This window comes from Dermacentor andersoni, chromosome 3 (assembly GCF_023375885.2).
Source record: "Dermacentor andersoni chromosome 3, qqDerAnde1_hic_scaffold, whole genome shotgun sequence".
Classification (NCBI taxonomy): Eukaryota; Metazoa; Arthropoda; class Arachnida; order Ixodida; family Ixodidae; genus Dermacentor; species Dermacentor andersoni.
Window position 1 is genome coordinate 232,713,915 of NC_092816.1, and position 27,695 is coordinate 232,741,609.

Genomic DNA, 27,695 nt, shown 5'->3' on the forward strand with positions numbered 1-27,695 from the left:
AAATAGAAGGCATACGGTAACTACTAAGTTAGACACGATGTAAACAAGGTGATTACAAGCGAGGCAGTGGCTGACGTGGCCCTGAGGCTCGCTAAGCCCGAACCTGTGGTGGTCAGTGCTCCTGTGAAATTCCAGACCCCCGTAGTATGCATGCAATAAAATGTAATCGAAAGCAATTACAAAGTAAATGGGCAAGCCGTTTTCGATGTTCAGTCTGCGTGCTTTCTGTTCATGAGTAGTAACTTCTGGTGCCTCGGCTCCCAACAGCCTTCTTTTCTGAAGGTAAAAAAAGAAATGCAATAAAGTCCTTGTCTCGACACACTGCCGAGGTAGTTCTAAGCCAGCAACAAGGTGAAAGGAGTGATACTGTTACCACCAGCTGTTCTCAGTCTATGATGTACAACTTCTGAAATCTGTGTTGATCTCTCCAAAATGCTTTTGCAGCAAGATACTATACTCAGTGACAAGTCAAGGAAGCAGGAAAAGCTTCTCCCATAAAGGTATGCTGCTTCTTTCTTTGTTCCTCAACGATAAAAATACAGTTTTTTTTTATTTTCTTACGTCTCATACAGACCTGGAGAGCAAGCACCTCCAAGCATCAGCAGTGAATAGCAAACATGCTGTGGTCGTACACGCACTAATATGAAGGGTAGTTACGAGCACAGTGGATGCTAGAATGACTAGCAGAACAGAGGCACCAAGTGTGAAGTACTGTAGCAGCAGTAAGTAAAGCCAGTAAAGAGATGACAATGGATTAGATGATACACAAACACATCAGCAGCACGCAGTGGAGAGTTCCCTGTCTGGAAAGTACTGTGCAGCATGCTCCAGACATACACCAGTAGTAAATGGGAAGGGTGACCAGTTGATTCAGTACCAAGGGAACACACGCAAATTCTCACAGTGTGGTAAATGAGCGATGATTATTGGGTGCCAAACCATGGCCTCCTGTATTCTTTGATGCCTGTCTACTGATGCCAGAGTTGTGCGGTCAGTTAGATGGTACCACTTTAACAGATGCTGATTGCAGTACATGGGGTTACAGTAATGCCACCTTTCTTTCATCGCATATCACTGCTTCACATAGCGTTGCATTCATAAAGTTGCAGCAATATGCACAAGAAATTGTCCGTGCTCTAGCAATGATAGCCATAAAATGCCTAAGAACATGGCAATGCCATGGTGGACCGCTGACTTCAATGCATCTCAACTAGAGGTGCGTAACTAACGAAATGTTTTAAAATTAAAATTATTGGCATTAAAACAAACACTCATTTCACCTTGCTCCTGTGAGAAAGGCGACCTCCTAGCTGGAGACACATGCCCCTTATTTTTTCATTCCACAATGAGTGTGTCTGGCTACTTTGTGTCTATGCCAAAACCACGACCTACTGCATAAGGGTCGTGGTTTATACAGTAGGTCGTGGCCAAAACATTCGACGTTTCAAGTTTCAAATGGCACCCATGCTTTGCACATATAGTTAAATCTCGATGTTATGAGGTCAGTAAAATCAACCATTTGCTTTATTATATCAAAATTTTGTTGTCATGAAATTAGAAGTTTTATGCAAATGGGTACAGTCGCTGGTGAAACTTTTTTTACATGGAAGGGGCCACATTATTTTCCATATTATCAAATAGGGAAAAGCAAATTTGAATAAGAAAAATATTTGTTATATCTAGAATATCATTACCTTAAAGTTGGTTATACCAAGCTTTAACTTTCCTTGTGTTCCTTCTTACTATACTTGCAGACAACTTTCTGTGGCAATGAAGGGAAAGCTATGGATGCAAAGCGCACACAAGTAAGAGTGCTTTGCCCACTTTAGTTTAAGCTGGGAAAGAGAAAACATAAACACCTTATTAGCAACAGTTAAAAAACATAAAATGCGCCACTGAATGTAAAAATTTACTTCTGGCTTTTCCCTTCCGCGTCTGGGCAAATGCAAAACTGTCGCAAGTGGAAGCTGCACCGATTCAGCGTCTGTTCCGAGCAACCTAAAGCACTGTCAAACGCTGCCGGACTATTTGGCACGGTAGCACATGTGCAGCAGCCACGCGCCCGTAGCTTTCCCTTCATAGCCACATAAAGCTGTCTGTGAGTATGGAAGAGTTGATAATTCCAACTAGCTTTGGACATACCATTGAATTATTGGACTTGACCATGTACATCTGTCCTACATTAAGGTAATAACTTAACCTCGTATAAAATGTGCATTGTGATTTCCCTTTTCTTCTCTCAGTGTGACACATTCAGTGCTAACATGGGTCATACAGCTGGCCCAAAAAACTGCACCAAGTGCTCGAGACATTTTGTGGCAGAAACCTAAGCAAAATGTAATACAGCTTACTCGGCAAAGTAATTAAGCTTCATCTCAACAGTGCAACGCCAACGTTGCTTACCTTGACAATGTCCTCCTGTCGGGCAATGCAGTCCTCAATGTGAGGGTGTACCTTGTCCGTGTCCACACCATTCATGAATTCTGCGGACAGATGAAAAGCGAACAGAAGTCAGTTCCAGAGGTTCAGACATCAGCATTTTGCCATTACGTGAAGCATGGCAAGGCAGTGCTTTCAGCAGCCAAAGAAGCACGTGTCAAATGGTGACCTGAAAAGCAACCAACATACGTGACCAAAGCCTTTTCAAGCCCAAACATGATCACCACCTTTGTTTTTAAGGTGAGCCTGCATACTTCATCTGGGGAATAAGGGAGTCAGTTCTTGATGGTTAACGGGACTGTTACTAGCCAGAATGTGTTGTGAGATGTTGATAGAAATGAAATGACCATGATTTACAGTGATGGATTCCAGCCCACTGTTCGTGGTTCAAGTAGGAATTATAAATTTAAATTGGCGAAGAAAGTCTCAGAGACCAGTAAGTGGCGCAGCCTAATGACGAAATCTTGGCATTTCAATGTGGTATATGAGATTAGGTATATACGTCGGCTGCTATTAAATACAGCATGACCACTATCTCTTGCTTAAAATTGCAGTTCGTATATTATTACACACTTGCGCTTTGCTCTACGTGAATGACAAAATAAAGGGAGTCCATGCTAACGAGCGGCACACGTGTCCCACATTGCATGGTGGCACACATGCTGTTGCACGCACACGAGTTTGGGAGCAAGCTGCCCTACAATGTCAGCACATGCATGACTACGGCCACCCGCTGAACCGCATATCATGTGGAAAAGTGTTGTTTTGCTTTCAAGAACTTAGCTTGGCTTAGCTAAAGAAACACTCTTCGCTGGTTAATGACCAAAGCAGTTGGACAGGAAACCATGAGAACACATAGCTATTATTATAGAAATAAATTTACATCTTAGAAAGCATGAATCGCAGGAACATCAGCTTGAAAAACAAAAGAATACTTTCTCACAGCTACGGGCACACTTGTCGTCCGCCTCCCACTACTACAGGTGTATAATTGCTATCGCGCTCACCTATCACTTTTTTTGCCATGCTTCCAGTGAACATTGGCACATCCTCCATGTGGATAGAAAAATTCAGATAAAAAATGTTCAGCATTACCACTTCATGATTAAACACCCTGACCAGTAAGCTTTCCATTGTAATAAATGGCTACCATGAAAATTGGTTGTCAGTTCCTTTGATGCTTAAGAGATATGCATAAAGCAAGGAAGTTTCTCTCTTATGAAGGCATTTCCTTTTAGAATGGAGATGGTAAACCATTCTTTTTTTTTACTGATTTTGTTGTCACATCAATGTCAAGTGGTTAAATACAGGAAACAGTGGCAGCACACAAGTCAATGGCAAAAGAAGAGTGGCAAAAGAAGTCAATCACTGTAGAAAGATGGGCCTGATTCAGTGTTAAACCTTAAGCTTTGTGTTGAATTTTTGCGTTCCATGGGAATTTTAAAGTGTCAAAAGCTTCTGGCAGAGTAAAATATTCTTCAGAACCTATCTCACGATGACTGTTGGTGGTACTACCATCATTAATGCGTAAATACAATCGAACCCATTTATAACGATACTAGTTTTAACAATATACCGGTTATAACAACGAAAAGCTCCTGAACCGTCAACTTTTGTATGTTTTCCATGGGGAAATAACCTGCTTACTACAATGTCCCCATGCCGCATTATTGGTTATAACAATGAAGTCTGGCTGCTGGGTGTCCATTCCGAAAGATAATTGAATGCAAAATTCTGGAAAAGAAAAAAGTGATATGCGAGCCGCTGCACGATCGCACACCACTGCAACTGTCGCTGTGCACTTCTATTCTTGAGAGATGCATGCCAGTTCCGCACGCATCTCTCCTGTCGCCCTTCCACCCCTCCGAACCCGAATGGGCTGTGCTCATAGCTCTGCGCCATGCCACCCTCCGAAACACTAATGTACCATGCCAAATGCACTGACAAAAGCTGCAGGCACTGTTCCCACATCGCTCGCTGGGCCCTCGCAGTTGTTTTTTTATTCTATGGCCAATGTCTTTCTCTATGCTATGGCCTTCATTCTGCGAAATTCCGCTAACAGATTATGTCCCTCATGCTTGTCTTTGATCGTTGCATCAAAGTCGTTCCTGGCCACATTGTTTAACAGCTTTGTTTGACTCTCCACCAAAACGGAAGATGGCTGACCCGCTCACTGATCATCGGCAATGCACGACTTTGGCGGTGAAAAGAAAGCGCATTGCTACAGATTTGTAAACGAAATTCTTTTAACTGCTAAGGTAATCGTGGCAAACGTGCTTGCATCGGATAGTGAAAGTGATGGCCACAACGGCAGCGCTGACGCGGTAGAGCAGGCTGCCTCAACATTGTCCCCGCAGGAGGTCCTGTAGATGATTCAGTCCCTCATGGGCTTCACTATAGGGAGCACCTGAATGCCTTGGAGAAGGATGTCAGCAAGCTTCGCATAAAGCAAGCAAGGCTGATGGACATGCGGTTCTCTTGTGCAAGCCAGTGGGAAGTACATGGCAAGATCCTTGTGATCACGTCCCAGCGTTTCCTCCAGATTTCTCAAGCTGAGATGCTGCCACAGCAACCTTCCCATACCTCTTAAAAAGCACCTTTTGGCATCACCAAAGCAATGCCTCGGCAGAGCTCCTATATCACTTGCCGCCCATGGCCCCCATTTGCAATTGTTATAGCAGTGCCATTATTGAAAGCCAACACCCGCGGCTTATTAACAACATGCAATCGGAGTGAGTAGGAAGCAAAGCTAAACAGTTGTTTAAATGAGTCAACACAATCAGAAGTCGGACAAAGGAAGGTGGTGGGGAGGAGAACTGGCCTCCTCACCATTATAGTTTTCTCGGAACAGATATGCCATCCAACATATAGATTTTTTTTCATGCAACACAGTTATAACAATTATCGGTTATACATAACAATAGAATTTTCGTGGCACTCAGATATTGTTATAAGTGGGTTCGACTGTATAGCCACACAATGCATTGCCACTGTAAAAATGAGTTATGTGTGAGGCATGTACTGCAGTGGGACTCCTCTTTCATGCTTCCCTCGGCGCCTTCTATCAGCCGTGCCACAAAGCCTGCACATGGCCTCCGAAATTCATGGCACGCTGGCGCGTGTGAACACTGAGAAATGCGTCATGTAGCAGCAGGGCTCCTCTCTTACACTTGTTTCTGGACACACTGTGCCAAGGCCTAGGAATGCAGAGAATTGTTCCCTCGCTTGCACGTGCTCAGTGACTCAAGCTGACGAGACGTTCATTAACGAGCAGCACCTACCCAGTGCATTCGTGGCGCAGCCTGCTGAAGCATCAGATTGCTGTCCTTGAAGAAGCCTTGTGACGTGGGTTCAATTTCACTCAACATTGGAGAAACTTAAGGCACATTCCCAGTGGCACATACCTAATAACTCAAGTTGGCATTAAAGATGTTCAATGAAGAGCGGCACACACATACTGGCACATACCCAGTGAGCCAAGTTGACATCAAAAAGTTTCTGGCAACAGCAGTGCCTACCCAGTCCCGCATCTGCAGTCACCAACACTGGCGTGAAAGAGCTTCACTGAAGAGAGGAACATATGTGCACAACGGCACCTACTCAGTAACCCAAGTTGATCTGATGGTCAGCTTCATACCCTTATACCTTAGCACAGCAGCCTGATGCAATAACCATTCACGAAGTACCCAGTGACCCAGGTGTGCAGGAAAACGATTAGATACAAACATACACAGATACATAGAAACATTGATACAAACAGATAAATAGCCCCCTGAAAGTGCATGAAGCGTTAACGGATTAAAACAGACACCCACACTACTCCAGTGATATGTCGACTTACAAAAGGACTACCATAGTTATTTGAATCTAGGCCAATAGTTCTTTCCAAATAATCATATACAAAACTATAGGGTCGGCTTAGATTCGAGGATCTCAAAAAAGACGTGCCTGTTTGTAATTGAAAATTGTAAATATGGTCCATAGCTAGCGCCATCTAGAAAAGTCAGTGTCGCAGCCGCTTCTAGCCGGGCCAGTAGCCAACTGAAGTACACAAGCGATGTCGCCGCTTCAGCTTGTGTCGTATGAGAGCTGGTTCTATGGTATCGGCATGCGGCATGGCGTTATCGTAATGGCACACTATAGTGCCACCTTCAAACGAAAAGATGTGCTAGCCACAGAGGCATAGTAAGCCAGGCGGGACTTCAGCATCGATGAGAAAAACATCCGTTGTTGGAAGGGCCAATGGGAGACGCTTTTGCGCATGCCACAACAAAGAGATGACAGCGCGCACAATAACAGAGAGGAGTTGTTCACCAAGATCGCGCTGCGTTTCAACGCGTGCGATGCCGCAATGTCTGCAGATGCACGAGTACGCAGACGCGAGCTTGAGCGCGTCCGCAAGCAAACATGTGGTCTGGGCTAAAGGGACGAGGCTAACGGTGGTGACGACAAAGAGTGAGCTCGGCATGTACATATTAAATAAATGCTGTTAACATTTTGTGAATGCTGTCCTCACTCTTTTTGTTCGGCCTACATTCGAGGTAAGTTTTATAATTTTTTCTGGCTTTGGACAATCGGGGGTCGGCTTAAAATCAAGGCCGGACTAGATTCGAGTAAATATGGTATAACTACAACCTCGGCGAAGCAAGAAATGCGGATGAAATGTAACTTTTCTTAAGGGTAACGTTCAGCCCTATCAAATCCTGGAAATTCCTGGACGGCAGGGGTGAGAACCTCGCACAATATGGAGACACACAAGCTGCATGGTTACAGGAAGTCACAGCAGACTGCCAAGAGAGATTAAAATTAAAACCTGTAAGCAAGTGAAACCGAGTTCCTGCATTTATACAGCTCCTTGGAGCACAAGTTCCGTCTCTGTCCGTACCCTGTGCATCAATGCAAATCTGCTGATGGTTCTCTTATGCATGCAGAAGATGCAAAAGAGATTAGATGGCAGCGGCTGAGATGCACCGTGAATATGCTCTCAGTCAGAATGTGTAAGAGGTCTATGTTGTGTTGTGGCGCAGCCAATAGCTGTGGCGCTGGCATGGCCATTTGATTAAAACACACAAGGTAAGGCCGTTGCGTTGTGCTGTGCCGGCATGACCATGCGAGGGTGAGAGTGCTGTCTTGGACCAGTGTTCTTAAACATACTTCAGTTCCACAAGCTCCCTACGTATGGCCACTGACCGGCATGGCCACAGTGGCTATAGCTAGAACTACCGGCGCAGCAATCAAGTCTTGTGTCAGGCACCGCATGTTATGTCTCAAAATGGCAAAGGGCATTCTTTAGATGCTTCCCATGAGGCAGCCCCTTTCATCAGCACCCATCGAGATGTCGGCGCAGCCCTGATGCCGACTGTTGACGGGTCAACGAAGAAGCTCCCCTCAAGATGACAAACAACGACCACCGCATTCTGTAGACGCGGTAACAGCTGTGTAGGCCGGGCTTCCTGGGTCGCTGCAGTTTACCATCACAAAGAGCCCCCTAATTGATGCAAGGGGCAAACGTCAAGGACTTCTGTGGGAAGTGCGTCAACTTCAGGTTCCCAAATTACAATCGCGCATCAGTGGAGGCGGAGTCTGGCAGAACGGTGCAACATCGTGGGTGGGACTTTGCGAATGATTCGATGATTGTGAGTGGCCAAGACACAGTCATCAGATTGCCTAGACTAGTCACCTAAGAAAATGAACTGCTTTAAAACACTCACTGAACACACTTACAAGGCACACTCACCGCACCTTTGATGCAGTGAGTGTGTCCCGACGTGTGCTGATGTGCGTGTGCCCAGACATGTGCTCCAACATTGGAGTGGGCTCCTACATCTTGAGCCAGTGTAAATATACACCGTTTTTCTTTCGCTCCTCCTCCCGAACTTACTCATCCCTGTGCCTGGAGGATTCCTGGCCTAAACACTACGCCAAACCACTGCAACAGCCTCGTGTAGTCCTGCTGCGCTGGGTCATTTGTGTCAGCTGACCGGTACAGTTTCTTTGCTGGCAAATGTAGTTTAGCTATACATTCAGAGCTCTATTATAAACTAGCTATACCTAAAGCTGTAGCTATACCTATACCTATACCCGAGACGATTTTGACAATTTTCTACAAACTTACTGAGTCATTAGAGTAGGTCCTTCTGATCATTAATTGACGCATCTAAGTACTCCGCGTAAAGAGTGTAATTTATTATAAGGTTTTAAAAATGCACATCGCTGCTGATCGCAGCACACTGCCTGGCGGAATTTTAAGCCGCCCCTACCCATATGATGCAAATCTACCCATATGATGTCAGTGGGGTGAGCTATCCGATTGGCTGACCAGGGCGCGTGATCGATCATTTTTCCAACTTTATGGTAAACAAATGATGTTCGTAATAGTTGGAATGTTAGTTGATTTGTTTTTATAAAAAGAAAGTAACATAAAGGGAATGCACAAGAAAAATTTTTCAGTACCCTTAAGCACTTCCAGCACACAGCAAGTGTCGTCTGCTTGTGTTACAACATGCTCCATCTTTGACGAGAGCTCCGCCGTCAGAGTTAGTCTGTCTTTTCGCGAGCACTATGATTTGACCAAGCAGCTAGCGGAGAGGTTTCACGTGGGTGGGGGCGGGCTTCAAAACAACCGGAAGTGGACGATGTGACGTTGCATCATGACGCAGAACCAGTGAAGGCGGAGCTTAGCCCCGTTGGCTCGGCGAACGAGTTGAGGAGGAAAAGCATGGCTAGGGAGGAGGGTAACTTGTAATCGCTTGTAGCTCCATTAATACGTAACTCTTCACTTAAATTGTAGTGCGAATGTTCTACTTAAGCTGTACCCTACGCATCTACAAAATTTGTCCGAACCGTTTCAGGGGCTCTTTAAGTAAAAAGGACTTTACTTTTGGTGCTGCAGTCGTGTACCTCTTCACGCACTGTGCACTGTCTGCTGCTGCAATATGATTGCTGTGGTGGGCCATTTTCCTCAACTGGCCATTACTGCTTGCTTTTTGGTGACTGTATCTTAGCTGAACTAAGCGTGAATAAATTACATAAAGACACATGGAACAGACGAGCACTGCAGCGGTATTTTTGTGCAACTTATTCGCACTAGTTTTCCAACCAACATGTCAGACTAAAAAGCCCAACAGTTAGTCCCTCAAATGTATTTTAGTTGCCCACACAGTGTTTTGTGCCAAGGACGTACCTGTATTTGCATTCGCCATAGTGGCACTCTCAAAAGACACATTTACATAGTAACTTCAGCATGACACCATAGTGCAAGTGAGCAGTTGTACGCTACGATTCTGCTTTCCAACAAACTCAATTTACAAAAATATGAAACACCACATTGTTTTTTTGGACTGCTTACTCTTAAGAGGGGATATGGTTTTTCAACTAATGTTCCTTGTTCATGAATTTTTATGAAAATTAGAACAAATATTTAGAATGTCTGCCTGATGCTTTCATAAAAGCTCCAGAGTAATACCTTGAGACCATTTTATTCAGCAGAATTTTTTGCCTTAGCATTTCCTGGAGGGCCTGGGGAGCATAAAGAATGCAATGGAATGTTCCTGGAATATTGAGTGCATAGCTAAATGTGTGCTGAAGGGCTCAACGTAATTTTTCTTTTATTGCAACACGAATTGTTTGGATTGTCATTTTTTACGTCACACAAGCACACTTTTGAATGGAACAAATAGCCACATTTTAAAATTATAAAAAGTCAAGATGTGAGAATGTCACGACCTGCACTGTAGCCCAAGAAACATGACAAAAAAGGCGTAGTCAAAATAGGCCACACGGTAACAAAGAAATCAGCTCCCAAAGCTGAGCAGAAAGGCAAAAAGGAAAAAAAAACAGTTTTGAGAACACGGTGTTAGAATTTTCACCTTCTCCTTGGTTCTCTAAAAGGCACCAAACCTTTAGCCTTTGGTGTGTTTTGTGATGTGTGGCTTCTTGGACATGTGGCTTCAGCTCTAGTGTGCCTTCATACCTCTCCCCCCCGCCTCTTTTTTTCTTTTTTCCCTATGGCATTATTTACTGCTGCTCTACAGACAGCATGGTGCCTGGGTTTCAAACCCAGTGAGGTGCAAAACTTGTGTGGGCAAGAATATAGTTCCAGTGTTGTACCTGCAGTTGTACCTTAGTCACACAGTACGAGATGCTGATGCGCGAAATGCCTAACCGCGGGTCCGAGGAGTAGACGCTCAATGTGCTCAGTCACGCCATCCAAGTGATGATGCACGAAATGCCTAGCCACGAGTCCACCAGTCAACCCTCAATGTGCTTGAACTTGAACTTTATTTCCATCATCGATGTAGGACGAGAGGAAAAAAGCTGCATAAACAGCTTGCCTGGCCATCTGCCCCCTCTTGGATACAGCAGGTGCCTTACAAAAAAAATTATAACAAAAAATGTAAAGTATTTCAAATAAGACTGAACACAGACTATAGGTTTATGTTACAAAGGGTATTGTAGCATACAAGAAAAGGCAGCAGAAAAAAGGAAATATATATATCTCGGTTTGCAAGCTTGGTCATGTGAACTGAGATGCCGATGTATGAAATGCCTAGCTGCTGGTCCGAGGAGTAGACACTCAATGCGTTTAGTCATGCAGTCCGAGGTGCCGATACGCGAAATGCCTAGCCGCTGGTCCGAGGAGTGTGCACGTAATGTGCTTGATCACTGAGTCTGAAGCACTGATGCGCGAAATGCTTAGTCGTGAGTCTAAAGAGTACACGCGCTATGTGCATGGTCGCGGATTCGAGGAGTCTGCGCGCAATGTGCTTGATCGCTGAGTCGGAGGTACTGAGGCCCGAAATGCTTAGTCACGAATTCCGAAGCACCAATGCTCGAAAGGCTTAGCAGCATGTCCGAAGATAACGCACACGATGCTTGTCCGCGAAGTCCGCATTGCCGATGCTCGGAAGCTTAGGCGTGGGTCTGAGAAGACCAGAAATGGAGGGATCGGCCGTGCTTTGCGATGTCCACGTAGCGCCCGTTTTGACAATCTCCGAGATTATGACGGTTGAGATGTCGAGAGCTTGTGAAGTAAATGCAAAGAGCAGATGACGCCCCTACGGACCGAGCGCTGGACCCATGGCAAAGCACGCTTGAGCCACGTAGCGGTCGCTACCAATCTGCAACTTCGGAACGACCTTCAATCATTTGCTTTTTGTGTGCTTGTTTCTCTGTGGAGTAGATAGCTGAAACAGCAAATTTGTAGATGGAGAAACACGTGTTCTGACGAGACCAAGAAGGCGGCGCTGGGTTGTGCCGTTTCAGAGATATTGTGGTTTGCAGAACGCTGTTTTTCTGCGATTTCCAGATTTTCTGCGAAGCCAAAGATTGCAGCTCAATCTGGCATGCGTGAACGAAGAAAGCAGAGGGCAAACACGCCGTCTTGCTTCGTGAGAAAAACCGCAGGGAGATGGAATGGAGGGAGGGGGGGGGGGCGGTGTTGTGCTCTGGCAGCAACTGCACATTTCGCGACCAGGTGTAAGGGGCATTGACGATCGTGGCTCAATCTCGCATGCCGTATACAGGGTCCTGAATATTTGGTTGCGCGTGTTCAAAAAAAGATTTTGCACTCACCGCTGGACTGCTCTTGCTCAACTTTTGCAGAATGATCGCATTTTGTTGTCTACATCATTTAGTATAACACTTGGCACGATTAGTCGTCTGTTTTTTAAGACAAACATGAGAAACTGTTTTTGCCTATGAGAAAAATGGCATCTGAAAAGCCGGCCCTGGCACAGACTTGTGTCGCCACCTGCTGGCAGCAGCAGGAAGGAGCTGCTGCCGCGCAAGCGGCCAATTTCAAGATACCTTTTTGTCTGTGGAGCAGCTCCTGCCTGCTGCTGCCGGCAAGCCGTGTCCCCCATAGCCTGTACATTGCTTTGGGATTTTAATCCCCACAGTTTCACTTTAGTTTCAGCAATGTCATTTAGAAACAGAACTTCAGACCACTACCTGTCTTTCAGTGAAGAAGGAAGCAAAACCATTATTGCTGTTCTGTACTATGTTTTCTAAAGTATTGATCAGCGATTGGTACAACATAGTGCAGGTGAAACGCAAAAAAAAGTAAGGATAGATGAAGGGCTGCACATGTATTGTACCCTTCCGTCTGTCCTCATCTTTTGCACTTCACTTGCAGTAGTATGTTGAGTACATAATAGTGAAAGTTAAATCTAGGACAACATGAGGATAGCAAAGGCTGCATGGGCATTATTCTTTTCAGTGTGTTGGCCAGTTCAAGTCATTATGAATTCTTTGAAGAGCGCACCAACTATTTACTACAACTTTGATGTCCAATCAACTGCTATAACATGAAAAGGGAAGCTGTAAGGCTCAATGTGTGATGCCCTACAAATTTGCTGTACAGGCAATGGTAGGACTATACAGTAAAACCTTGATAATTCGATTTCAGTTTATTTGAAAATTTGGTTAATTTGTAGAATCTGTGTAGTCTTGTCAATTGCAGTGGAAAATACCCCAAATACCTTGAAAAGCCCAAGCATCCATTTGAATAATTCATAAGGTCCATTCGCTTCACCTGCACCACTGTGAACCAGTTCGAGGCAGTTCATGAGAAGCTGCGCAATTTCTGCGGTGCAAGCACAGAGTGACACTCGAAACAAATGACAAGGTGCAGATGCAGTGCAGACATTGTGTTTTGTCCGACTAATATGCACGGAGTGCATAAGTTTGAGAGTTCCTGAACTGCTGTCATGATCGGCTTCTGAGGCGTTACTACATCCCCGCCTGTGTAGAAGCACGCTATCGGGGTTTTAACAGTGCTTGCGCATGTGTGCTGTGTCACCTGCCGTGCTGCTGCTTAGCAGCTGTACGTCTGCACCAAGTCGGCACCAACCGCAGAGAGGGTGCAGAAAAATCGTGAACCAGCCCTGCACCTTTTGAAATAAATGGCACGGCTCAGAGGGCACCATTGCTGCACCGCTAAAACGAATGGCAGGGTGCAGCACAGTGAACTGGTTCAGGTGGCGCAGGCAAATCAAACATACCTATAGTTTCCGGTTGTGGCCTCTGAGACTGGTATGCGGGACACCTATTTGGCTTTGCATATCTCAGAGGCACTGTCAGAAATGTGGTGGTCGTGATGTGTTTCCGGCTAATGCAATCACTTTCCATGAAAGATTTCATATGCGTTCGCACACTACAGCAGCGACAGCTCTTGTGGGCCGTTCTTGTGGACAGAGAGTACAGTCAAACCTCGCAATGAAATCGATGGGGAGCAAAAAAAAATACGCTTTCACGAGAATTTCATTGTTGCGAAATGAGACTGCAGATAGGCAATGCGTCGCAGAATGAAACCTTCGTTAGCCTATGTTGGCAAGCTTTGCTCGAGGATATAGAACCACATTGCCGGCAGTACAAAGTGTGCCACATGCATTAATCAGCAGTGGCAACACTGCCGTGGAGCAATATTCTCGGTCAACTGCTTTCAGAGATACAATCGGTTTTGCAAGATTTTGCATAACTCGGCACCGGACACGGAGCAACAGCACTCCACGCATGCAGCAGCATTTCTCCAATGGACACTGTTGCCCACAGGTGTCGACGCATCCGGTGCCAAGCATGAAACTGATCGTATCTCGCATACCCAAGGGCAATCGATCGAGACTACTGCGCCGTCATGCATTTCTACATCCGTGCAAATCCGCGCACGATGCATGTCGGGTGGCACCAAAACCAGTATTCTTGAAGCAAGGGATGTGTATTTCCGGACAAGCGCTCAGTCACGGCCCAATGCATGGCACTCCATGCTGCGACCACCATCTCAAGCACCATAACCAATTCCGCGTCGGTGGGACCTGTTGTAGCCAGGAAGGAATAGCGAGATGGCCAGACGAGGAGTCACATACGCACACGTCTAATGGTCTCTCAGACATATTCTATCTCAACATGACGAAGAGCAGGCGCTGCCAGATCGCCGACCACGTGCAGTCACGAGGAACTATGTCTCCTCGTTTTCACTAGATGGCAGCATATACAACAGGACGTGGATTTTCTTGATTTTGCTGCATTTTTTTCACTGAGACGCATATTTGCACCACACTAGGTGTGCAAAAACCATAATCTTATGCAGGTAGCAAGTTATGTGCCACTTCAAAGAGGCGATCAACAGACAAGATGGCGGCCATGATTTGTTTCCAGTGCAAGCAACCACTTCCGGTGCTTGGTTGATATTGTAAACAAAAATGACGGTGCCCACACGAGTGTAGTGCAGTGGTATTTTATGCAATTTTAGTGCAAAGCAATCGTATTTGAGCACATATTGAAGCCTGCTAGCCTTGCGTAAGTAGGTTATATGCAGGGTTCCATTCTAGCAAGTTTCGTTGACGCAGGACTGTAGTAGAGCTACATTTCGTTGCCGAGAGGTACGAAATGCACTGAACCCTATAGGCTTTCGCCGGGAATAAGAAACTACTTTGTTGTCGCGAGAATTTCGTAGTCGCAGAATTTCTTTCTCAGGGGTTTCGATTTTAATGCCATGCTGAAGTGCATTGCTGGCTTGACACAAAGGGCCTGAAACATCCCCGTGCCTGTAAAGTGTCCTCTGTAGCAAACCGGCTATGCAGTGATGAACTAATACAGAAGTTGGTGGAATAACCTGCGAAATCGTAGACAAATTTTTTTGGTAGTCTTTATTAATGCTACTTATGCCCATTTTTTTTACTTTATGCATGTGCTTACTAGACAGATTTACCGTACTTAACTCCCTCAGCCACAGCGTCCACGTTTGTGGACGCGACTTATTTTTGCCACTTCTGTGCAGTGGTTGCAAGGAACAGACAACAAACATTATCCTTTGAGTAAATAGAACATCCTTCTTCCCTAAAGTACACCCATTTCACTTCTGAGCAAAATGTATCACTTCAGACGACCGCTTTGGTGAAGGCATTGCCTTGCTTGATGGGACGTTTGAAGTGGAGCGTATTGGTAGTAATTATGAGATATCTTTTTTTCCCTTGTTATAGCGCTTGCACCCGATAATTAACCTAAGCACGTAATTCGAGCGAGTGATTCAATATTCTCTTTAATGCCGCTTCTGCGCAGAACCCGGGTTCCTCAGGCACATAGTAGAGAGTTGCAGACAGGCACCATTGCATCCTCCAAACCTTTATCAAACCAACAAGCTTTGTGAGAGAGCCTTGGCCAGCTCGGTCCTCGAGGATCAGCAATGGCTGATTGCGAAGGCCCAGGACAGGGCCTGAGCTCCAAGCATTCTGGAATGAGGACGCCTCTCCAAAGCTTCATTTATGTAATAAAGATGTTTATTCTCTCTATACAATACAATATTTTATTACTATGTAAATATGACTGGTCACTATATAAAATGCACAGAATCATTCTCCCACCTTGACTTGATTTCTAGGGTGTCTCCAGCACCTTGGCATAAAATTATGTAAATTTCACACATTTATCAATATTACACTGTAATTCATGACTGAAGGGGTCAAAGCAAGTTGACAGTGAGCCATCTTTTGAATTCTAGTGCCTGCCTGTGAAACTTTTAACTTTTCCCAAATAAAAAATTTTCTTTCTCGCCTACATGATTAGACCTGACAGCCTCTGCAAGTTGCTGAACACAACATCGAAGGGACCAGCTTTGTCAGAGTGTCCTGCATTGGCCAAATGAATGAGAACCCTACAAGTCATGCGCTAATGCTGGCTTTTCTTGTGGCAAGACACTCACCTTGTTCGACAGCAAGGTTTTCAAAGAAGGACTCCTGGTCCGTCACCTTCTTGACCTCTTCGGCCAAGGACGTGTCTGCAGGCACAGGCAGAGTTCACATTCTACAAGCGGTCACTGTACCCCAGTGATAAGAGCATGCACTCCTGATTTGGTATATGCCCTTGACGTGCTGCAGAGGGCAGCAGCAGACAATGGGTCTAGTTCCAAGCATGCTGATGGAAGTTTGCCATTACTGTCAGCAACCCCCAAGCTGACAGGCACTCAAACTTCCACTTGTAAATTATACTTGTAAGCAGTTGTAAATTCCACTTGTAAGCAGCTTCGAACCAGCTCACTGGCTTGAGTCAGGCTGTTCCTCTGGAGCTCTATGCTTCTACCAAACTTCACAAAAATGTAAGGTGCCCATAGGTGGACATTAAAGTTTGCTAACATTTTAACAATCTCCACCACAACAGTACTTATTGATTTATTGATTGATCAATCAATCAATTAATTAATTGAGTAATTCAATAAGTAATAAGTTTATTTATTTATTTATATATTGATCATGCAAGTGAGCGAGCAAGCAGGTGAGTAAGTGAGTGTTATTCAAGATTTCTCTGACAGCATCCAAACACTCTTCTTTCACACCAACACCCCCGAGAGAGAGAGAGAGAATAAACATTTATTTCGCAAAGCAAGTAGAAAAGTTCCTCGATGAGTGGGGCCCTCAGTCCAGGGCTCCATTGCCATGCGCGACTTCGCGACTGTTCCTGCTGGCTTGTGCTGAGCAGCGCAGACTCCCAAAAGGAAAGGGTAGGGTTGGGTATAGGAGGAACACCTGAAGGGTAAGGGCATTCCCATATGGAGTGATACACCGTGCGTTTGGCTCCACAGTGGGGACAATAGGAAAGGTACAGGGTGGGATGAAAGATATGTAGCATGTGGAGACAAGGAAAGGAATTGGTCTGCAGTTGCCACCAGACAGCAGCATCTGCCCTATTAAGAGAAGGATGAGGAGGGGGATAGTTACGGCGACTTTGTCGATAGTACTCAAGCGTCTCGGTGTACTGTAGAGGCTCTGGTGGTGCGTCGTCTGGGTTGGACAGCTCTTCCGATGGTGCCCGGCCAGTCAGACCTCGGGCTACCGCATTAACGCGTTCATTACCATGGAGAGAGGCGTGTCCAGGAGTCCAGACGATACGCACCCTGTGTAACGTGGGAGGGGGGACAAAGGAGAGAGTTCGATGTGTGTGTGCAGTCACGAGTCCTTGCGCGAAGGCCCGGCAGGCAGCCTGCGAATCTGTCACTATGGTGATGGGGGTGTCTTGTGCGGAAAGGGTCGAGGCGTAGACAATGGCCAGGGCTATTGCCCCTTCCTCTGCTGAGCAGCTGTGCATTGTTAGAACTGTGGCACACACCCTAAGCGCGTCTGTATTGTCAGTTACAGCTAAACACATGGCCCGCCTCCCTGGGTAGCAGGCCGCGTCAGTGTACAAAACCGATATAATTGTGGTGCGGTCTCCAAAAATGCGTGCCAGGGCCTGAGTTCGGGCGCGTCTACGGCCGGCGTGTCATTCGGGATGCATATTACGGGGAATCGGAGCTACTTGTATGCTAGCGCGTAGAGCAGGAGCGAGGCGATATTGTGGGACGTGTGTGGGTGTCTCAAGGACAGGGTAGCCAAGGCGAGAGAGTGTAGCGCAGCCCTGATGGCTGCGTCTGAGACGTTGGAGCTGACCATTGCGATGAGCCTCCAAAAGCTCGCCTACGGTGTTGTGGATACCAAGCTGAAGAAGCCGTTTTGTGGAAGCATGTGGAGGCAGCCCAAGAGCCGCTTTCACTGCCTTCCGCAGAAGGGCGTCCATCTTCTGAGTTTGAGTGAGGGTGAGATTGCAATAGGGGAGGTGATATGTGAGCCGGCTGATTATCAGAGCCTGTACTATGTGGAGGACGTCTTTCTCGCGAAGGCCTCTTCTACGATTAGTAATGCGGTTTATCATATGTGTGACTTGTGCTATCTGCTGACCCAAAAGGTGCATAGTGTGCGAGGCTTTGCCATCAGACTGAATGTGGAGGCCCAAGATACGGAGTCTATCTACCTGAGGGATGGGGCTGCCGTGTAAAAACAGGGAGATATTAGGGGATTTGTCGGTTCTGCGGCACCGTCTGTGCACGAGGAGCAGTTCGGACTTTTCGGCAGCACAGGAAAGGCCTCCCGTGGCTGCATAGTTTTGCATGACACGTACAGCTTCCTGGAGAGCATCCTGGATGGCCCCGTCGGATCCCTGTGTTGCCCAGATAGTAACGTCGTCGGCATAGAGAGCGTGCCGGATGGTAGGTATCTGGTTGAGTAAGGGGGGCAGCTTAGCCATAGCCACGTTGAAGAGGGTTGGCGATAGGATCGAGCCCTGTGGTGTTCCTCTACCTGTGAGTGCAATGACGTCCGACCGGAGCTCTCCTATGCCAATAGTGGCTGCGCGGTCCCACAGGAAAGCTCTGACGTAGTTATAGGTACGTGTGCCGCATTGGGAAGAAGCCAAATTGTCGAGGATTAGGTCATGGGAGATGTCAAAAGCCCCCTTGAGGTGCAGGGCCAGAAAAGCTCTGGCTTGTGCCGCAGTGGGGCCATGCACAACGTCCTCCTTAAGCTGCAGCAAAATGTCCTGCGTAGAGAGGTTAGGGCGGTAGCCGAAAAGTGTATCCGGAAAGAATTGGCTGTCTTCGAGAAAGGGTTGTAGCCGCGAAAGTACAACACGCTCGAAGAGTTTACCTACACACGAAGTTAAGGATATAGGTCGGAGATTCTGGAGGGACAGTGGCTTGCCTTGCTTAGGAATTAGTGTGATGTCCGCATGGCGCCATTCCTGTGGAAGCGTGCCATCCTCCAGTGGTCATTGTAGAATGCAGTTAAGTCTTTAGTGGCCCCATCATCTAGGTTGCGTAGGACTGTGTATTGAATCCCATCAGCCCCGGGTGCAGTGTTGCGCCTAATGCCCTGTAAGGCCGCCCTAACCTTGGCTTCTGTAATATCGGTGTCTAGGGAGGTGGCGTCTATGTGTGGGTAGTCTCTGTAGGTAGGGCAGGTGCCTGTAGCAATGTAGCGTTGCTGTAGAGTGTGAAGTAGAGTAGTGTCATCGAGGCCTGATTTGTGGAGGATGGTGCGGACTCTGTTGCTAGAGTGTATTTTGGTTTGCGTAGGGTTTAATAATGCGCGGAGTAGCGACCGGGTCCGAGGTGTGCTTAGCGTGCCACTGAGGCGATCGCAAAGGCTATGCCAATTGTTATTAGTGAGGGTGCTCGCGTAGTCATCTGCCTCCGTAGTTAGGCGGGCGATATGCAGACGAAGTTTCCGATTATGTTTTTGCCGCCGCCAACGCCGGGTCAGGCCTCTACGGGCCTCCCAGAGATGGAGCAAATGGAGATCCACATCGGGTGTCTCTGTTGTCGCAGTGATGTGTTCAGTTGAACTTTTTAGATCAGCTTGAAGTTGTTTGATCCACTCCTGAAGGGAGAGGGTGTCCTGAGGAGCTAGGGAGGACCGGTTATGCCTAAATTTATCCCAATTTATTAGCTTAACAGTATGTTCAGGAGTGCGTGTTGGTTGTACCTGCAGTTCAGTAGCTAGAATGTAATGATCGCTGCCCAAGTTCTCCACGAGATTGCTCCAAGAGTGTTGACCTACCCCTCTGACCATCGTGAGGTCAGGGCACGTGTCTCTGCTTACGCTGTTGCCTAATCGTGTTGGTTGATCTGGTTCTGTCAGCAGAGTCATGCAATGGAACGCAAGAACTTGAGCAAGCCGGAGTCCTTTCGGTGTTTCTGTTTGGTAACCCCAGGCCGGGTGCGGGGCATTGAAGTCGCCTACAATGACCATCTGTTTAGCCACCTCGCATATATGTGCAAAAAGATGTCCGAACTTATGCTTCCTCGCATTAGGTGCACTGTAGATATTAAGCACAAACAGGCTGTTATGGGAGCGAGAGCACGGGACCAAATCGAGAAGTACTTGAGGTATGGGTGAGGTTTCGAGGGTGTGTTCGATAACGGTCAAATGTTTGGACACTAATGTGGCTGTGAGGTGTGGTGTGTTGCTATTTATTGTGTCTGTGTATGTGTTGTAGCCAGGAAGCGTAGGAGTACAATGCACTTCCTGCTACGCTATTACATCGGGGGGATGGGGCTGTGTGGCGATGAATTGCGTAAGGGATCCGCGTTTACGGCGGTAGCCCCTGCAATTCCATTGCCACACGCTTAGGGGTTGGGGGGGTAGCGCGTGTCCCTTTACGCTTTCTGGCCATGATCAAGTATTATTTGTGTGTTTTATAACGGGGGCTGTCCGGGTGGCGGCTCATCGGCCTGGGAGGTGCCGGGACGTGAGTGTTCCGGGCCCAGTGAGGCGGGTTTTCGGTCCGGTGACGGTAATCGGGCAGGACGAAGGTAAGGATGTGATCTTTGTGTTTCACGTGAAGGGGACAGGGAGCGTTTGGATGAAGGCGGAGGGATCGAAAGTTGGCCAAGTGCAGCCGCTATTTGTTGTTTAATATCGGCCACTATCTGCTGGACAGCAGGTTGCAGGGCCTGTTGTATTAGCTGTTGAAGTGGCGCTGTGACTTCAGCCATAATGAGCTCCTTCATTTTTTGCATTTCTGCCTGCATTATGGCAACCAATTCTGTTTTTAGAGAGACGGCCATGTCGTTCAGTGCCTGTTGTGTACAGTAGTCGGTGCGAGAGGTTTGTGCAGTCATTAAGATGCGGCTCATTGTCGGTCATCATGGTTTGCGGTGTGGGTTTGGGCTTAATGTGTTTTGTGACTGAAGGGGTGTGGAGATGTGGAGAGGGGGATAGAGGTGGGAACTGCGCTGCCCAGCTTACCACTTGCTCCTTCTTTGCAGCTCCATTTCCTTTATGGCCATCACGGTCCCTCGAACGGCTGGTACTGGGAGTCCGGCCCTTGGAGTGGCCCTTGGAGCGACTCCGGTCAGTTTGGCGGCGATCCCCGGGTGATCCGCGACTGCGGCTGCGTCCTCTAGACCAGGGGTTCTCCGCCGAGCTCCCCGGTGTCGTTGCTGCTTGGGTCATATTTTGCTGAACGCTCTACTGAGTCGTCGCCCCAGGCTGGCCTTGCGCTGATCCGGGCGGGGGGCGCTCGTCCTTATGTTTGTTTTTTTCGCGAAGCACGCGCGATTTGTTGTGTTGCGGCAGTTGACGCGATGGACAGCGAGGGTCAGTAGCGGGATGAGCGCCGTTGCAGTGAACACATTTAGGTGTGCACTCATGTTCCTTCGGTGGGTTTGAGATGCCACACGCGGGGCAACAGCGTTTGTCGGGCGTGGGACAGACATCCGCCCGATGGCCCATCGACAAGCACGAGCTACACACCTGTTGGCGCGATCGGTATACGTGACAGCGGAGTTCTGCTCCGTACATACGGACATAGCGGGGTATGTGGGTGGCGGAGAATGTGATCAGGGCCGTATTCGTAGGTCCCATCATGCGAGCGTGTAAGACAGGGGCTTCTGAGCAGCGGAGGTTTTCTAGCAGCGTCGTCGTAGTGGTGTTGGGCTCAAGGCCTGAGACTACACCCTTGCAGGAGTTGTCTGGGGTGGCTACGTACGCTTGGACGGCGTGTTGAGTGAGGCCCAGGAGATTAATCGAACTTTCTGCAGCCGTGCCGCGAGGTTCTCGTCCGGTGTGCTGAGCACCGCAAGATTTTGCTCAGTGCGGATGGAAATGATGAGCTCGTTGAGCACGGCGCTGTGCAGCCCCGCTGCTATGCCGATGGCTCGGGCAACAGAAGTATGAGGCCACACACCGAGGTTCAGGCCGTCTCTCGGGCGAAACACAATCTTGTAGTCATCGACAGGCAGTGGTGGGAGTCGCGCGTTCGTCTTGCGCGGTGCTTCGGGTGTCGGAGGAGGCGGCAGGTTCGCAGTAGCTTCTGCTAAGCGTTTCTTTTTCCGAGCCACGAGAAACCAGTTGGTGTCGTCCTCGGCCTGACTGGATGTCGTCGGTCTCCATCTGAGCGGAGTAAATTGGCGTGGGAAAGGACGTGCGCCCGCGTCTAGGCTGGCGAGGTGAACGCTGGTAAGACTCAGCGCGGCGGCGTCGGTGGTCCAGAACTTCCAAAGCCAATAAAATGTGAGGATCTCACCAGATCTTAGAGAAATTGGGCTCGATTGATGCCGCTCGCTGAGCTGCGTCGTTTGATGGTATTTTCAGTGGTAATAAGGCAGGGGAATCGCTCGTTGATGGTTCGAAATGCGGAGCCCATACACAGTGCGGCCAGTCACTATGCCAGCAGGTGGCGCCTCCCCAACACCCCCGAGAACAACACTGTCTTGAAGAACAATTCTCTTAGGGGGGTCGTCCGCAAAACACACTTTGGCAAGGAACAAACACTGTCAGTAAAGACAAACAGCTGCCAGAGAATTCTTTCTGGCAGGTGCTCATTTTTACTGACAATGGTCACGAAGATGTGTAGCACAACAAAAAGCACATTCATAAATAACAGGAGCACATATTCTTAATGCAGTGTAAATGTGATGCTCACAGTAGACAGTAGACTTTAAACTTGGGCACAGAGATCAAGAAAGCCTGGTGAAAGTCAAAAATAGAATAGTGACCCAAGCACAGCTGCAAATAACGCCTTAGTGCTGCCATACCACCATCTTCATGCTCTGCATACACACAAAGACAGCACTTTTTCGACACTTTTCTTTCATTTTGCGACAGTTCGTAATTTTTCCAATTTCATGTTGAAGTCTCTGTTGGCTGTAGCGACAATTATAAAGGCAAACATTAAATGCAGTTAGAAAGATAAATTGGGAGTGTTACAATTATGGCCAGCATTGGAGACTGCCTATGTTAGCTGCTAAGAATACAGCTTTGACCCCAAGTATAAAAAACAAATTTGGAACCGTCTGGCAGACCACCTCTGTGACAGGGTGCCACCCTGTGTCAACAAGAAAATGCTAAGAAAAGCACATACAGTGAACTCTCGTTACAACGGACCCTGGTAATCCAAGGAAAAATTTCTGTTTTATTCGAAGTCTATAATATCCGGAACGCCTCACTTCCGAAGCTTTCGTCGCAATGTCTAACAACTTTTTTGCAAACAATGAGAGACGATCCCCCAAAGTAAAAAAGAAACAAAAAAAGTAGCAGTTTCGCCTGCAAGGTGAAGCATCGATTACGACAGCAAATTAAGCAAGATAAGCACGGCAGCAGCAGCGAGCAAATCGCCCCTCGTGCTGCCTCTAGCTTCAATGCAAACTAAATGTCAAAAGCACAGTGCATACAAAGCTACCAGCACTGGGTGCACCTCGTTCACATTGCATATCACTTTCGAGATACAGCGCCCATGCCGTAAGCAGCAGCCGCCGGAGTACAACCCCTCTCTCTTACCCCCCCCCCCCCCCCCTCGTGCCTGGCACGCGAAAGAAGACGGCACGTTTCTGCCCTGCCTTCCTCCCCTGCATGAGTGATATTGAGCCACAATCGTTGGCCTGACTGTCGCAAGTCAGTTGCCAGCCTGTGTCGATACAGCAAAAGTCCGTTTTATGCACCAGTTTTGAAAAAAATTGCCGCCAATTTTGTCCACTGCAGCCGATAGTCCGTCGTAGCGCGGTTCGTTAAAAGCAAACTTCACTGCATTAGTAAAATAGGTAGAACAAATTAAGGCTGAAATATGGTCCATTACATCCGAAAGTTTGTTGCATGCGGGTCCGTTGTAATGAGTGTAGACTGTATTACCACTGTATTTTACAACTTTACGTGTGTGAACCCATGTTGGCAGCTAAGTTCTATGTTGGCAGCTAAGAAAGCTTTGAGCCAAAGTAAAAGAACAAATATAAAACTGTCTAGCAGACCGTCTCTGTGACATGATGCCACCTTGCATCAACAAGAAAAAGCTATGAAAAGCACATATCACCACTGTATTTTAGAACTTTGCGTGTGCAAACCTATGAAAGACATAACGCAGCTTACATTGAGCATACAAGAAAGCTTAACTATGTTTTTCTGTAAGCAGAAGACATTCCCGTCGAGCTTCCAAGTCTTCTCCTCAGCCACCATCTTGTTTGGACAGCAAAGTAGCCTGCATTGTTTTTGGTTTTGATGCTATCTTTGCATGCTCTCTTTTGCTGGCTTTTTAATAATTGGAATAAAAGTTGAGATGGGTGCAGTCCACTTAGCTGCCCATTGAACTGTCTACAGCGAGCATTGGAAAACAGCCGCTAGGCTCCTAGCTAAGGCAAATCAATTCTACGGAAGCCTACAAGGCAGCAGTAGGTTCATGAAAGGAAAAATTGTCATCCACCAAACCGTAGCACAAACCAATAGATTATTTCTATGTGTCAGTTCTGCACGAAGATATAATTTAGGCAGTGAGATAAACATGACTGGAGACAGCAGACTAGCCAAAAAGAATGGGTGGTAACACATCATCGACATGCCATAGCAGCACAGGAATTCTGCACTGCACTGTGCATCTCAGAGGTCATGTTCCATCCTCAGCTGAGCCGTGCAGAGAAGGCACCACAACTTGCAAATAGCACTGACAGATGGTATGAAAATCTAGAATTGCTCAGACTAGATTTATGAGAAACTCAACCTTGCTGAAAGTTGGTTGTGTGTTGAGGCAGCAATGGCGCCAATTTATCATTCCACTGACATTTTTTTTTTCTTGCTTACAAGAGCTGTGTTTGATAAAATTGACACTCTGAAAATTTAGGAGCAGTAGTCTATCACTTGAGCTTGATTTCTTGTTCACCTTTACTGTCCAACTAAGCAGACAGTGCAGTGCAGTGCTAGTTGTGGACAAACAGGAGCAAGAAGTGTGACTGACGGTTGGCAAGGGACTTGCGCTTGAGCTGCATACTGGGTAGCCGGTCCACAAACTGCTTGATCTCCCCAATGGTTTTGGCGTCATGACGTACCTGCAATGTGAAATTGAGGGGCCACACACACGGAGACAGTTAGAGGAGTATGAAGCAAGGATAAGCAACAGTATGTGATAGCAATGCATCTCTAAATGTGTTGAAAGGAGAAGAGAAGATGCAAGGTGGAGACCATTAGGCGTGCAAAAGTAATAAAATTATGCAGCTCAGCTCTACAAAATTTCACGGACTTCCCATGACATTTACAAATAAAGAAGCAACATTACGTAATCTGCAAATAATTCTTCTGATGTGTTTGCTGAAGATAGTACACAAAAAGTAGATAAGTGATGTTAAAGATGTTATCGCGACTTTCACTGTGTGCGTAACTTTTGTGACTTTGTAAAGTGACTAATTCACCTCACAAAGCTACTCTGTTACAGAGTCCTTAAAGCAAGCGTTTGCTCTTAGGGAAAAGCACCATTAAGGCACATGGTGGGAATACTATTTTTAACATGCCACACTGAGGGAACATGAACAAATCTGCAGAACCTTGAGCTGGTATGATGTGAGCCATTGTTGAAATAGCTGTGATGATGAAATTTGCAGGAACAACAGTTGATAAGTTTCTATTACACTGTCATTAAATGCTTTTAGTTATGAGGCTTAAGTAAGCTATAGAAATGTCCAACTGGAATCTCAAAAGCAGCTCTGGACTACACCTGTAATCATCATCATCATCATCATCATCAGCCTGGTTACGCCCACTGCAGGGCAAAGGCCTTTCCCATACTTCTCCAACTATCCCGGTCATGTACTAATTGTGGCCATGTTGTCCCTGCAAACTTCCTAATCTCATCCGCCCACCTAACTTTCTGCCGCCCTCTGCTATGCCTCCGTTCCCTTGGAATCCAGTCCATAACCCTTAATGACCATCGGTTATCTTCCCTCCTCATTACATGTCCTGCCCATGCCCATTTCTTTTTCTTGATTTCAACTAAGATGTAATTTACCCGCATTTGTTCCCTCACCCAATCTGCTCTTTTCTTATCCCTTAACGTTTCACCCATCATTCTTCTTTCCATAGCTCGTTGCGTCGTCCTCAATTTCAGCAGAACCCTTTTCGTAAGCCTCCAGGTTTCTGCCCCATACATGAGTACCGGTAAGACACAGCTGTTACACACTATTCTCTTGAGGGATAATGGCAACCTGCTCTCCATGATCTGAGAATGCCTGCCAAACGCACCCCAGCCCACTCTTATTCTTCTGATTATTTCCGTCTCATAATCCGGATCCGCAGTCACTACCTGTCCTAAACAGATGTATTCCCTTACCACTTCCAGTGCCTCGCTGCCTATTGTAAATTGCTGTTCTCTTCCGAGACTGTTAAACATTACTTTAGTTTTCTGCAGATTAATTTTTAGACCCACCCTTCGGCTTTGCCTCTCCAGGTCAGTGAGCATGCATTGCAGTTGGTCCCCTGAGTTACTAAGCAAGGCAATATCATCAGTGATTTGCAAGTTACTAAGGTATTCTCCATTAACTCTTATCTCCAATTCTTCCCAATCCAGGTCTCTGAATACCTCCTGTAAACACGCTGTGAATAGCATTGGAGAGATCGTATCTCCCTGCCTGACGCCTTTCTTTATTGGGATTTTGTTGCTTTCTTTATAGAGGACTACGGGGGCTGTGGAGCCGCTATAGATATCTTTCAGTATTTTTACATACGGCTCGTCTACACCCTGATTCCGCAATGCCTCCATGACTGCTGAGGTTTCGACTGAATCAAACGCTTTCTTGTAATCAATGGAAGCTATATATAAGGGTTGGTTATGAATAAAGGGAAAATCAGACATCCACCCATTCGTAGCAATTGCTACAAAGGAAACCCATACGGGTTCCTCGAAAGAAAAGTCTCATAGAGCCTCATAGAAAAGCCTCACTATTAGGCTTTTCTTTCGAGGAACCCATATGGGTTTCCCTTGTAGCAATAGCTACGAACGGGTGGATGTCTGATTTTCCCTTTATTCCTTACTTCTCTCCACCTTGCGGGTTTCCGCAGAACTACTACTTCAAGGGTTGGTGATATTCCGCACATTTCTCTATCACCTGATTGATAGTGTGAATGTGGTCTATTGTTGAGTAGCATTTATGGAATCCTACCTGGTCCTTTCGTTGACAGAAGTCTAAGGTGTTCCTGATTCTATTTGCAATTACCTTAGTAAATACTTTGTAGGCAACGGACAGTAAGCTGATCGGTCTATAATTTTTCAAGTCTTTGGCGTCCCCTTTCTTATGGATTAGGATTATGTTAGCGTTCTTGCAAGATTCCGGTATGCTCGAAGCCATGAGGCATAGCGTATACAGGGTGGCCAGTTTTTCTAGAACAATCTGCCCACCATCCTTCAACAAATCTGCTGTTACCTGATCCTCCCCAGCTGCCTTCCCCCTTTGCATAGCTCCCAAGGCTTTCTTTACTTCTTCCGGCGTTACTTGTGGGATTTCAAATTCCTCTAGACTATTCTCTCTTCCATTATCGCCGTGGGTGCCACTGGTAATATATAAATTTTCAATAGAACTCCTCAGCCACTTGAACGATCTCATCCACATTAGTAATGATATTGCCGCCTTTGTCTCTTAACGCATACATCTGATTCTTGCCTATTCCTAGTTTCTTCTTCACTGTTTTTAGGCTTCC

The 27,695-nt window shown here is 46.7% G+C and overlaps 1 protein-coding gene across 6 annotated transcripts in view; it reads right to left on the minus strand.

Annotated features, from left to right (window-relative positions):
- Nucleotides 1–27,695, minus strand: part of car (vacuolar protein sorting-associated protein 33A) — a 217,046-nt gene that overhangs the window by 56,582 nt on the left and 132,769 nt on the right. For 5 of the 6 annotated variants that reach the window (XM_072287439.1, XM_050182950.3, XM_055072635.2 and 2 more), the window contains 3 exons: nucleotides 24,967–25,057; nucleotides 16,139–16,213; nucleotides 2,404–2,483 (listed from right to left, as the gene is read on the minus strand). In XM_072287439.1, coding sequence (XP_072143540.1) covers nucleotides 2,404–2,483; nucleotides 16,139–16,213; nucleotides 24,967–25,057 — 246 coding nt within the window. The remainder of the gene's footprint in view (nucleotides 1–2,403; nucleotides 2,484–16,138; nucleotides 16,214–24,966; nucleotides 25,058–27,695) is intronic. The other variant, XM_055072631.2, reaches the window with a different exon arrangement.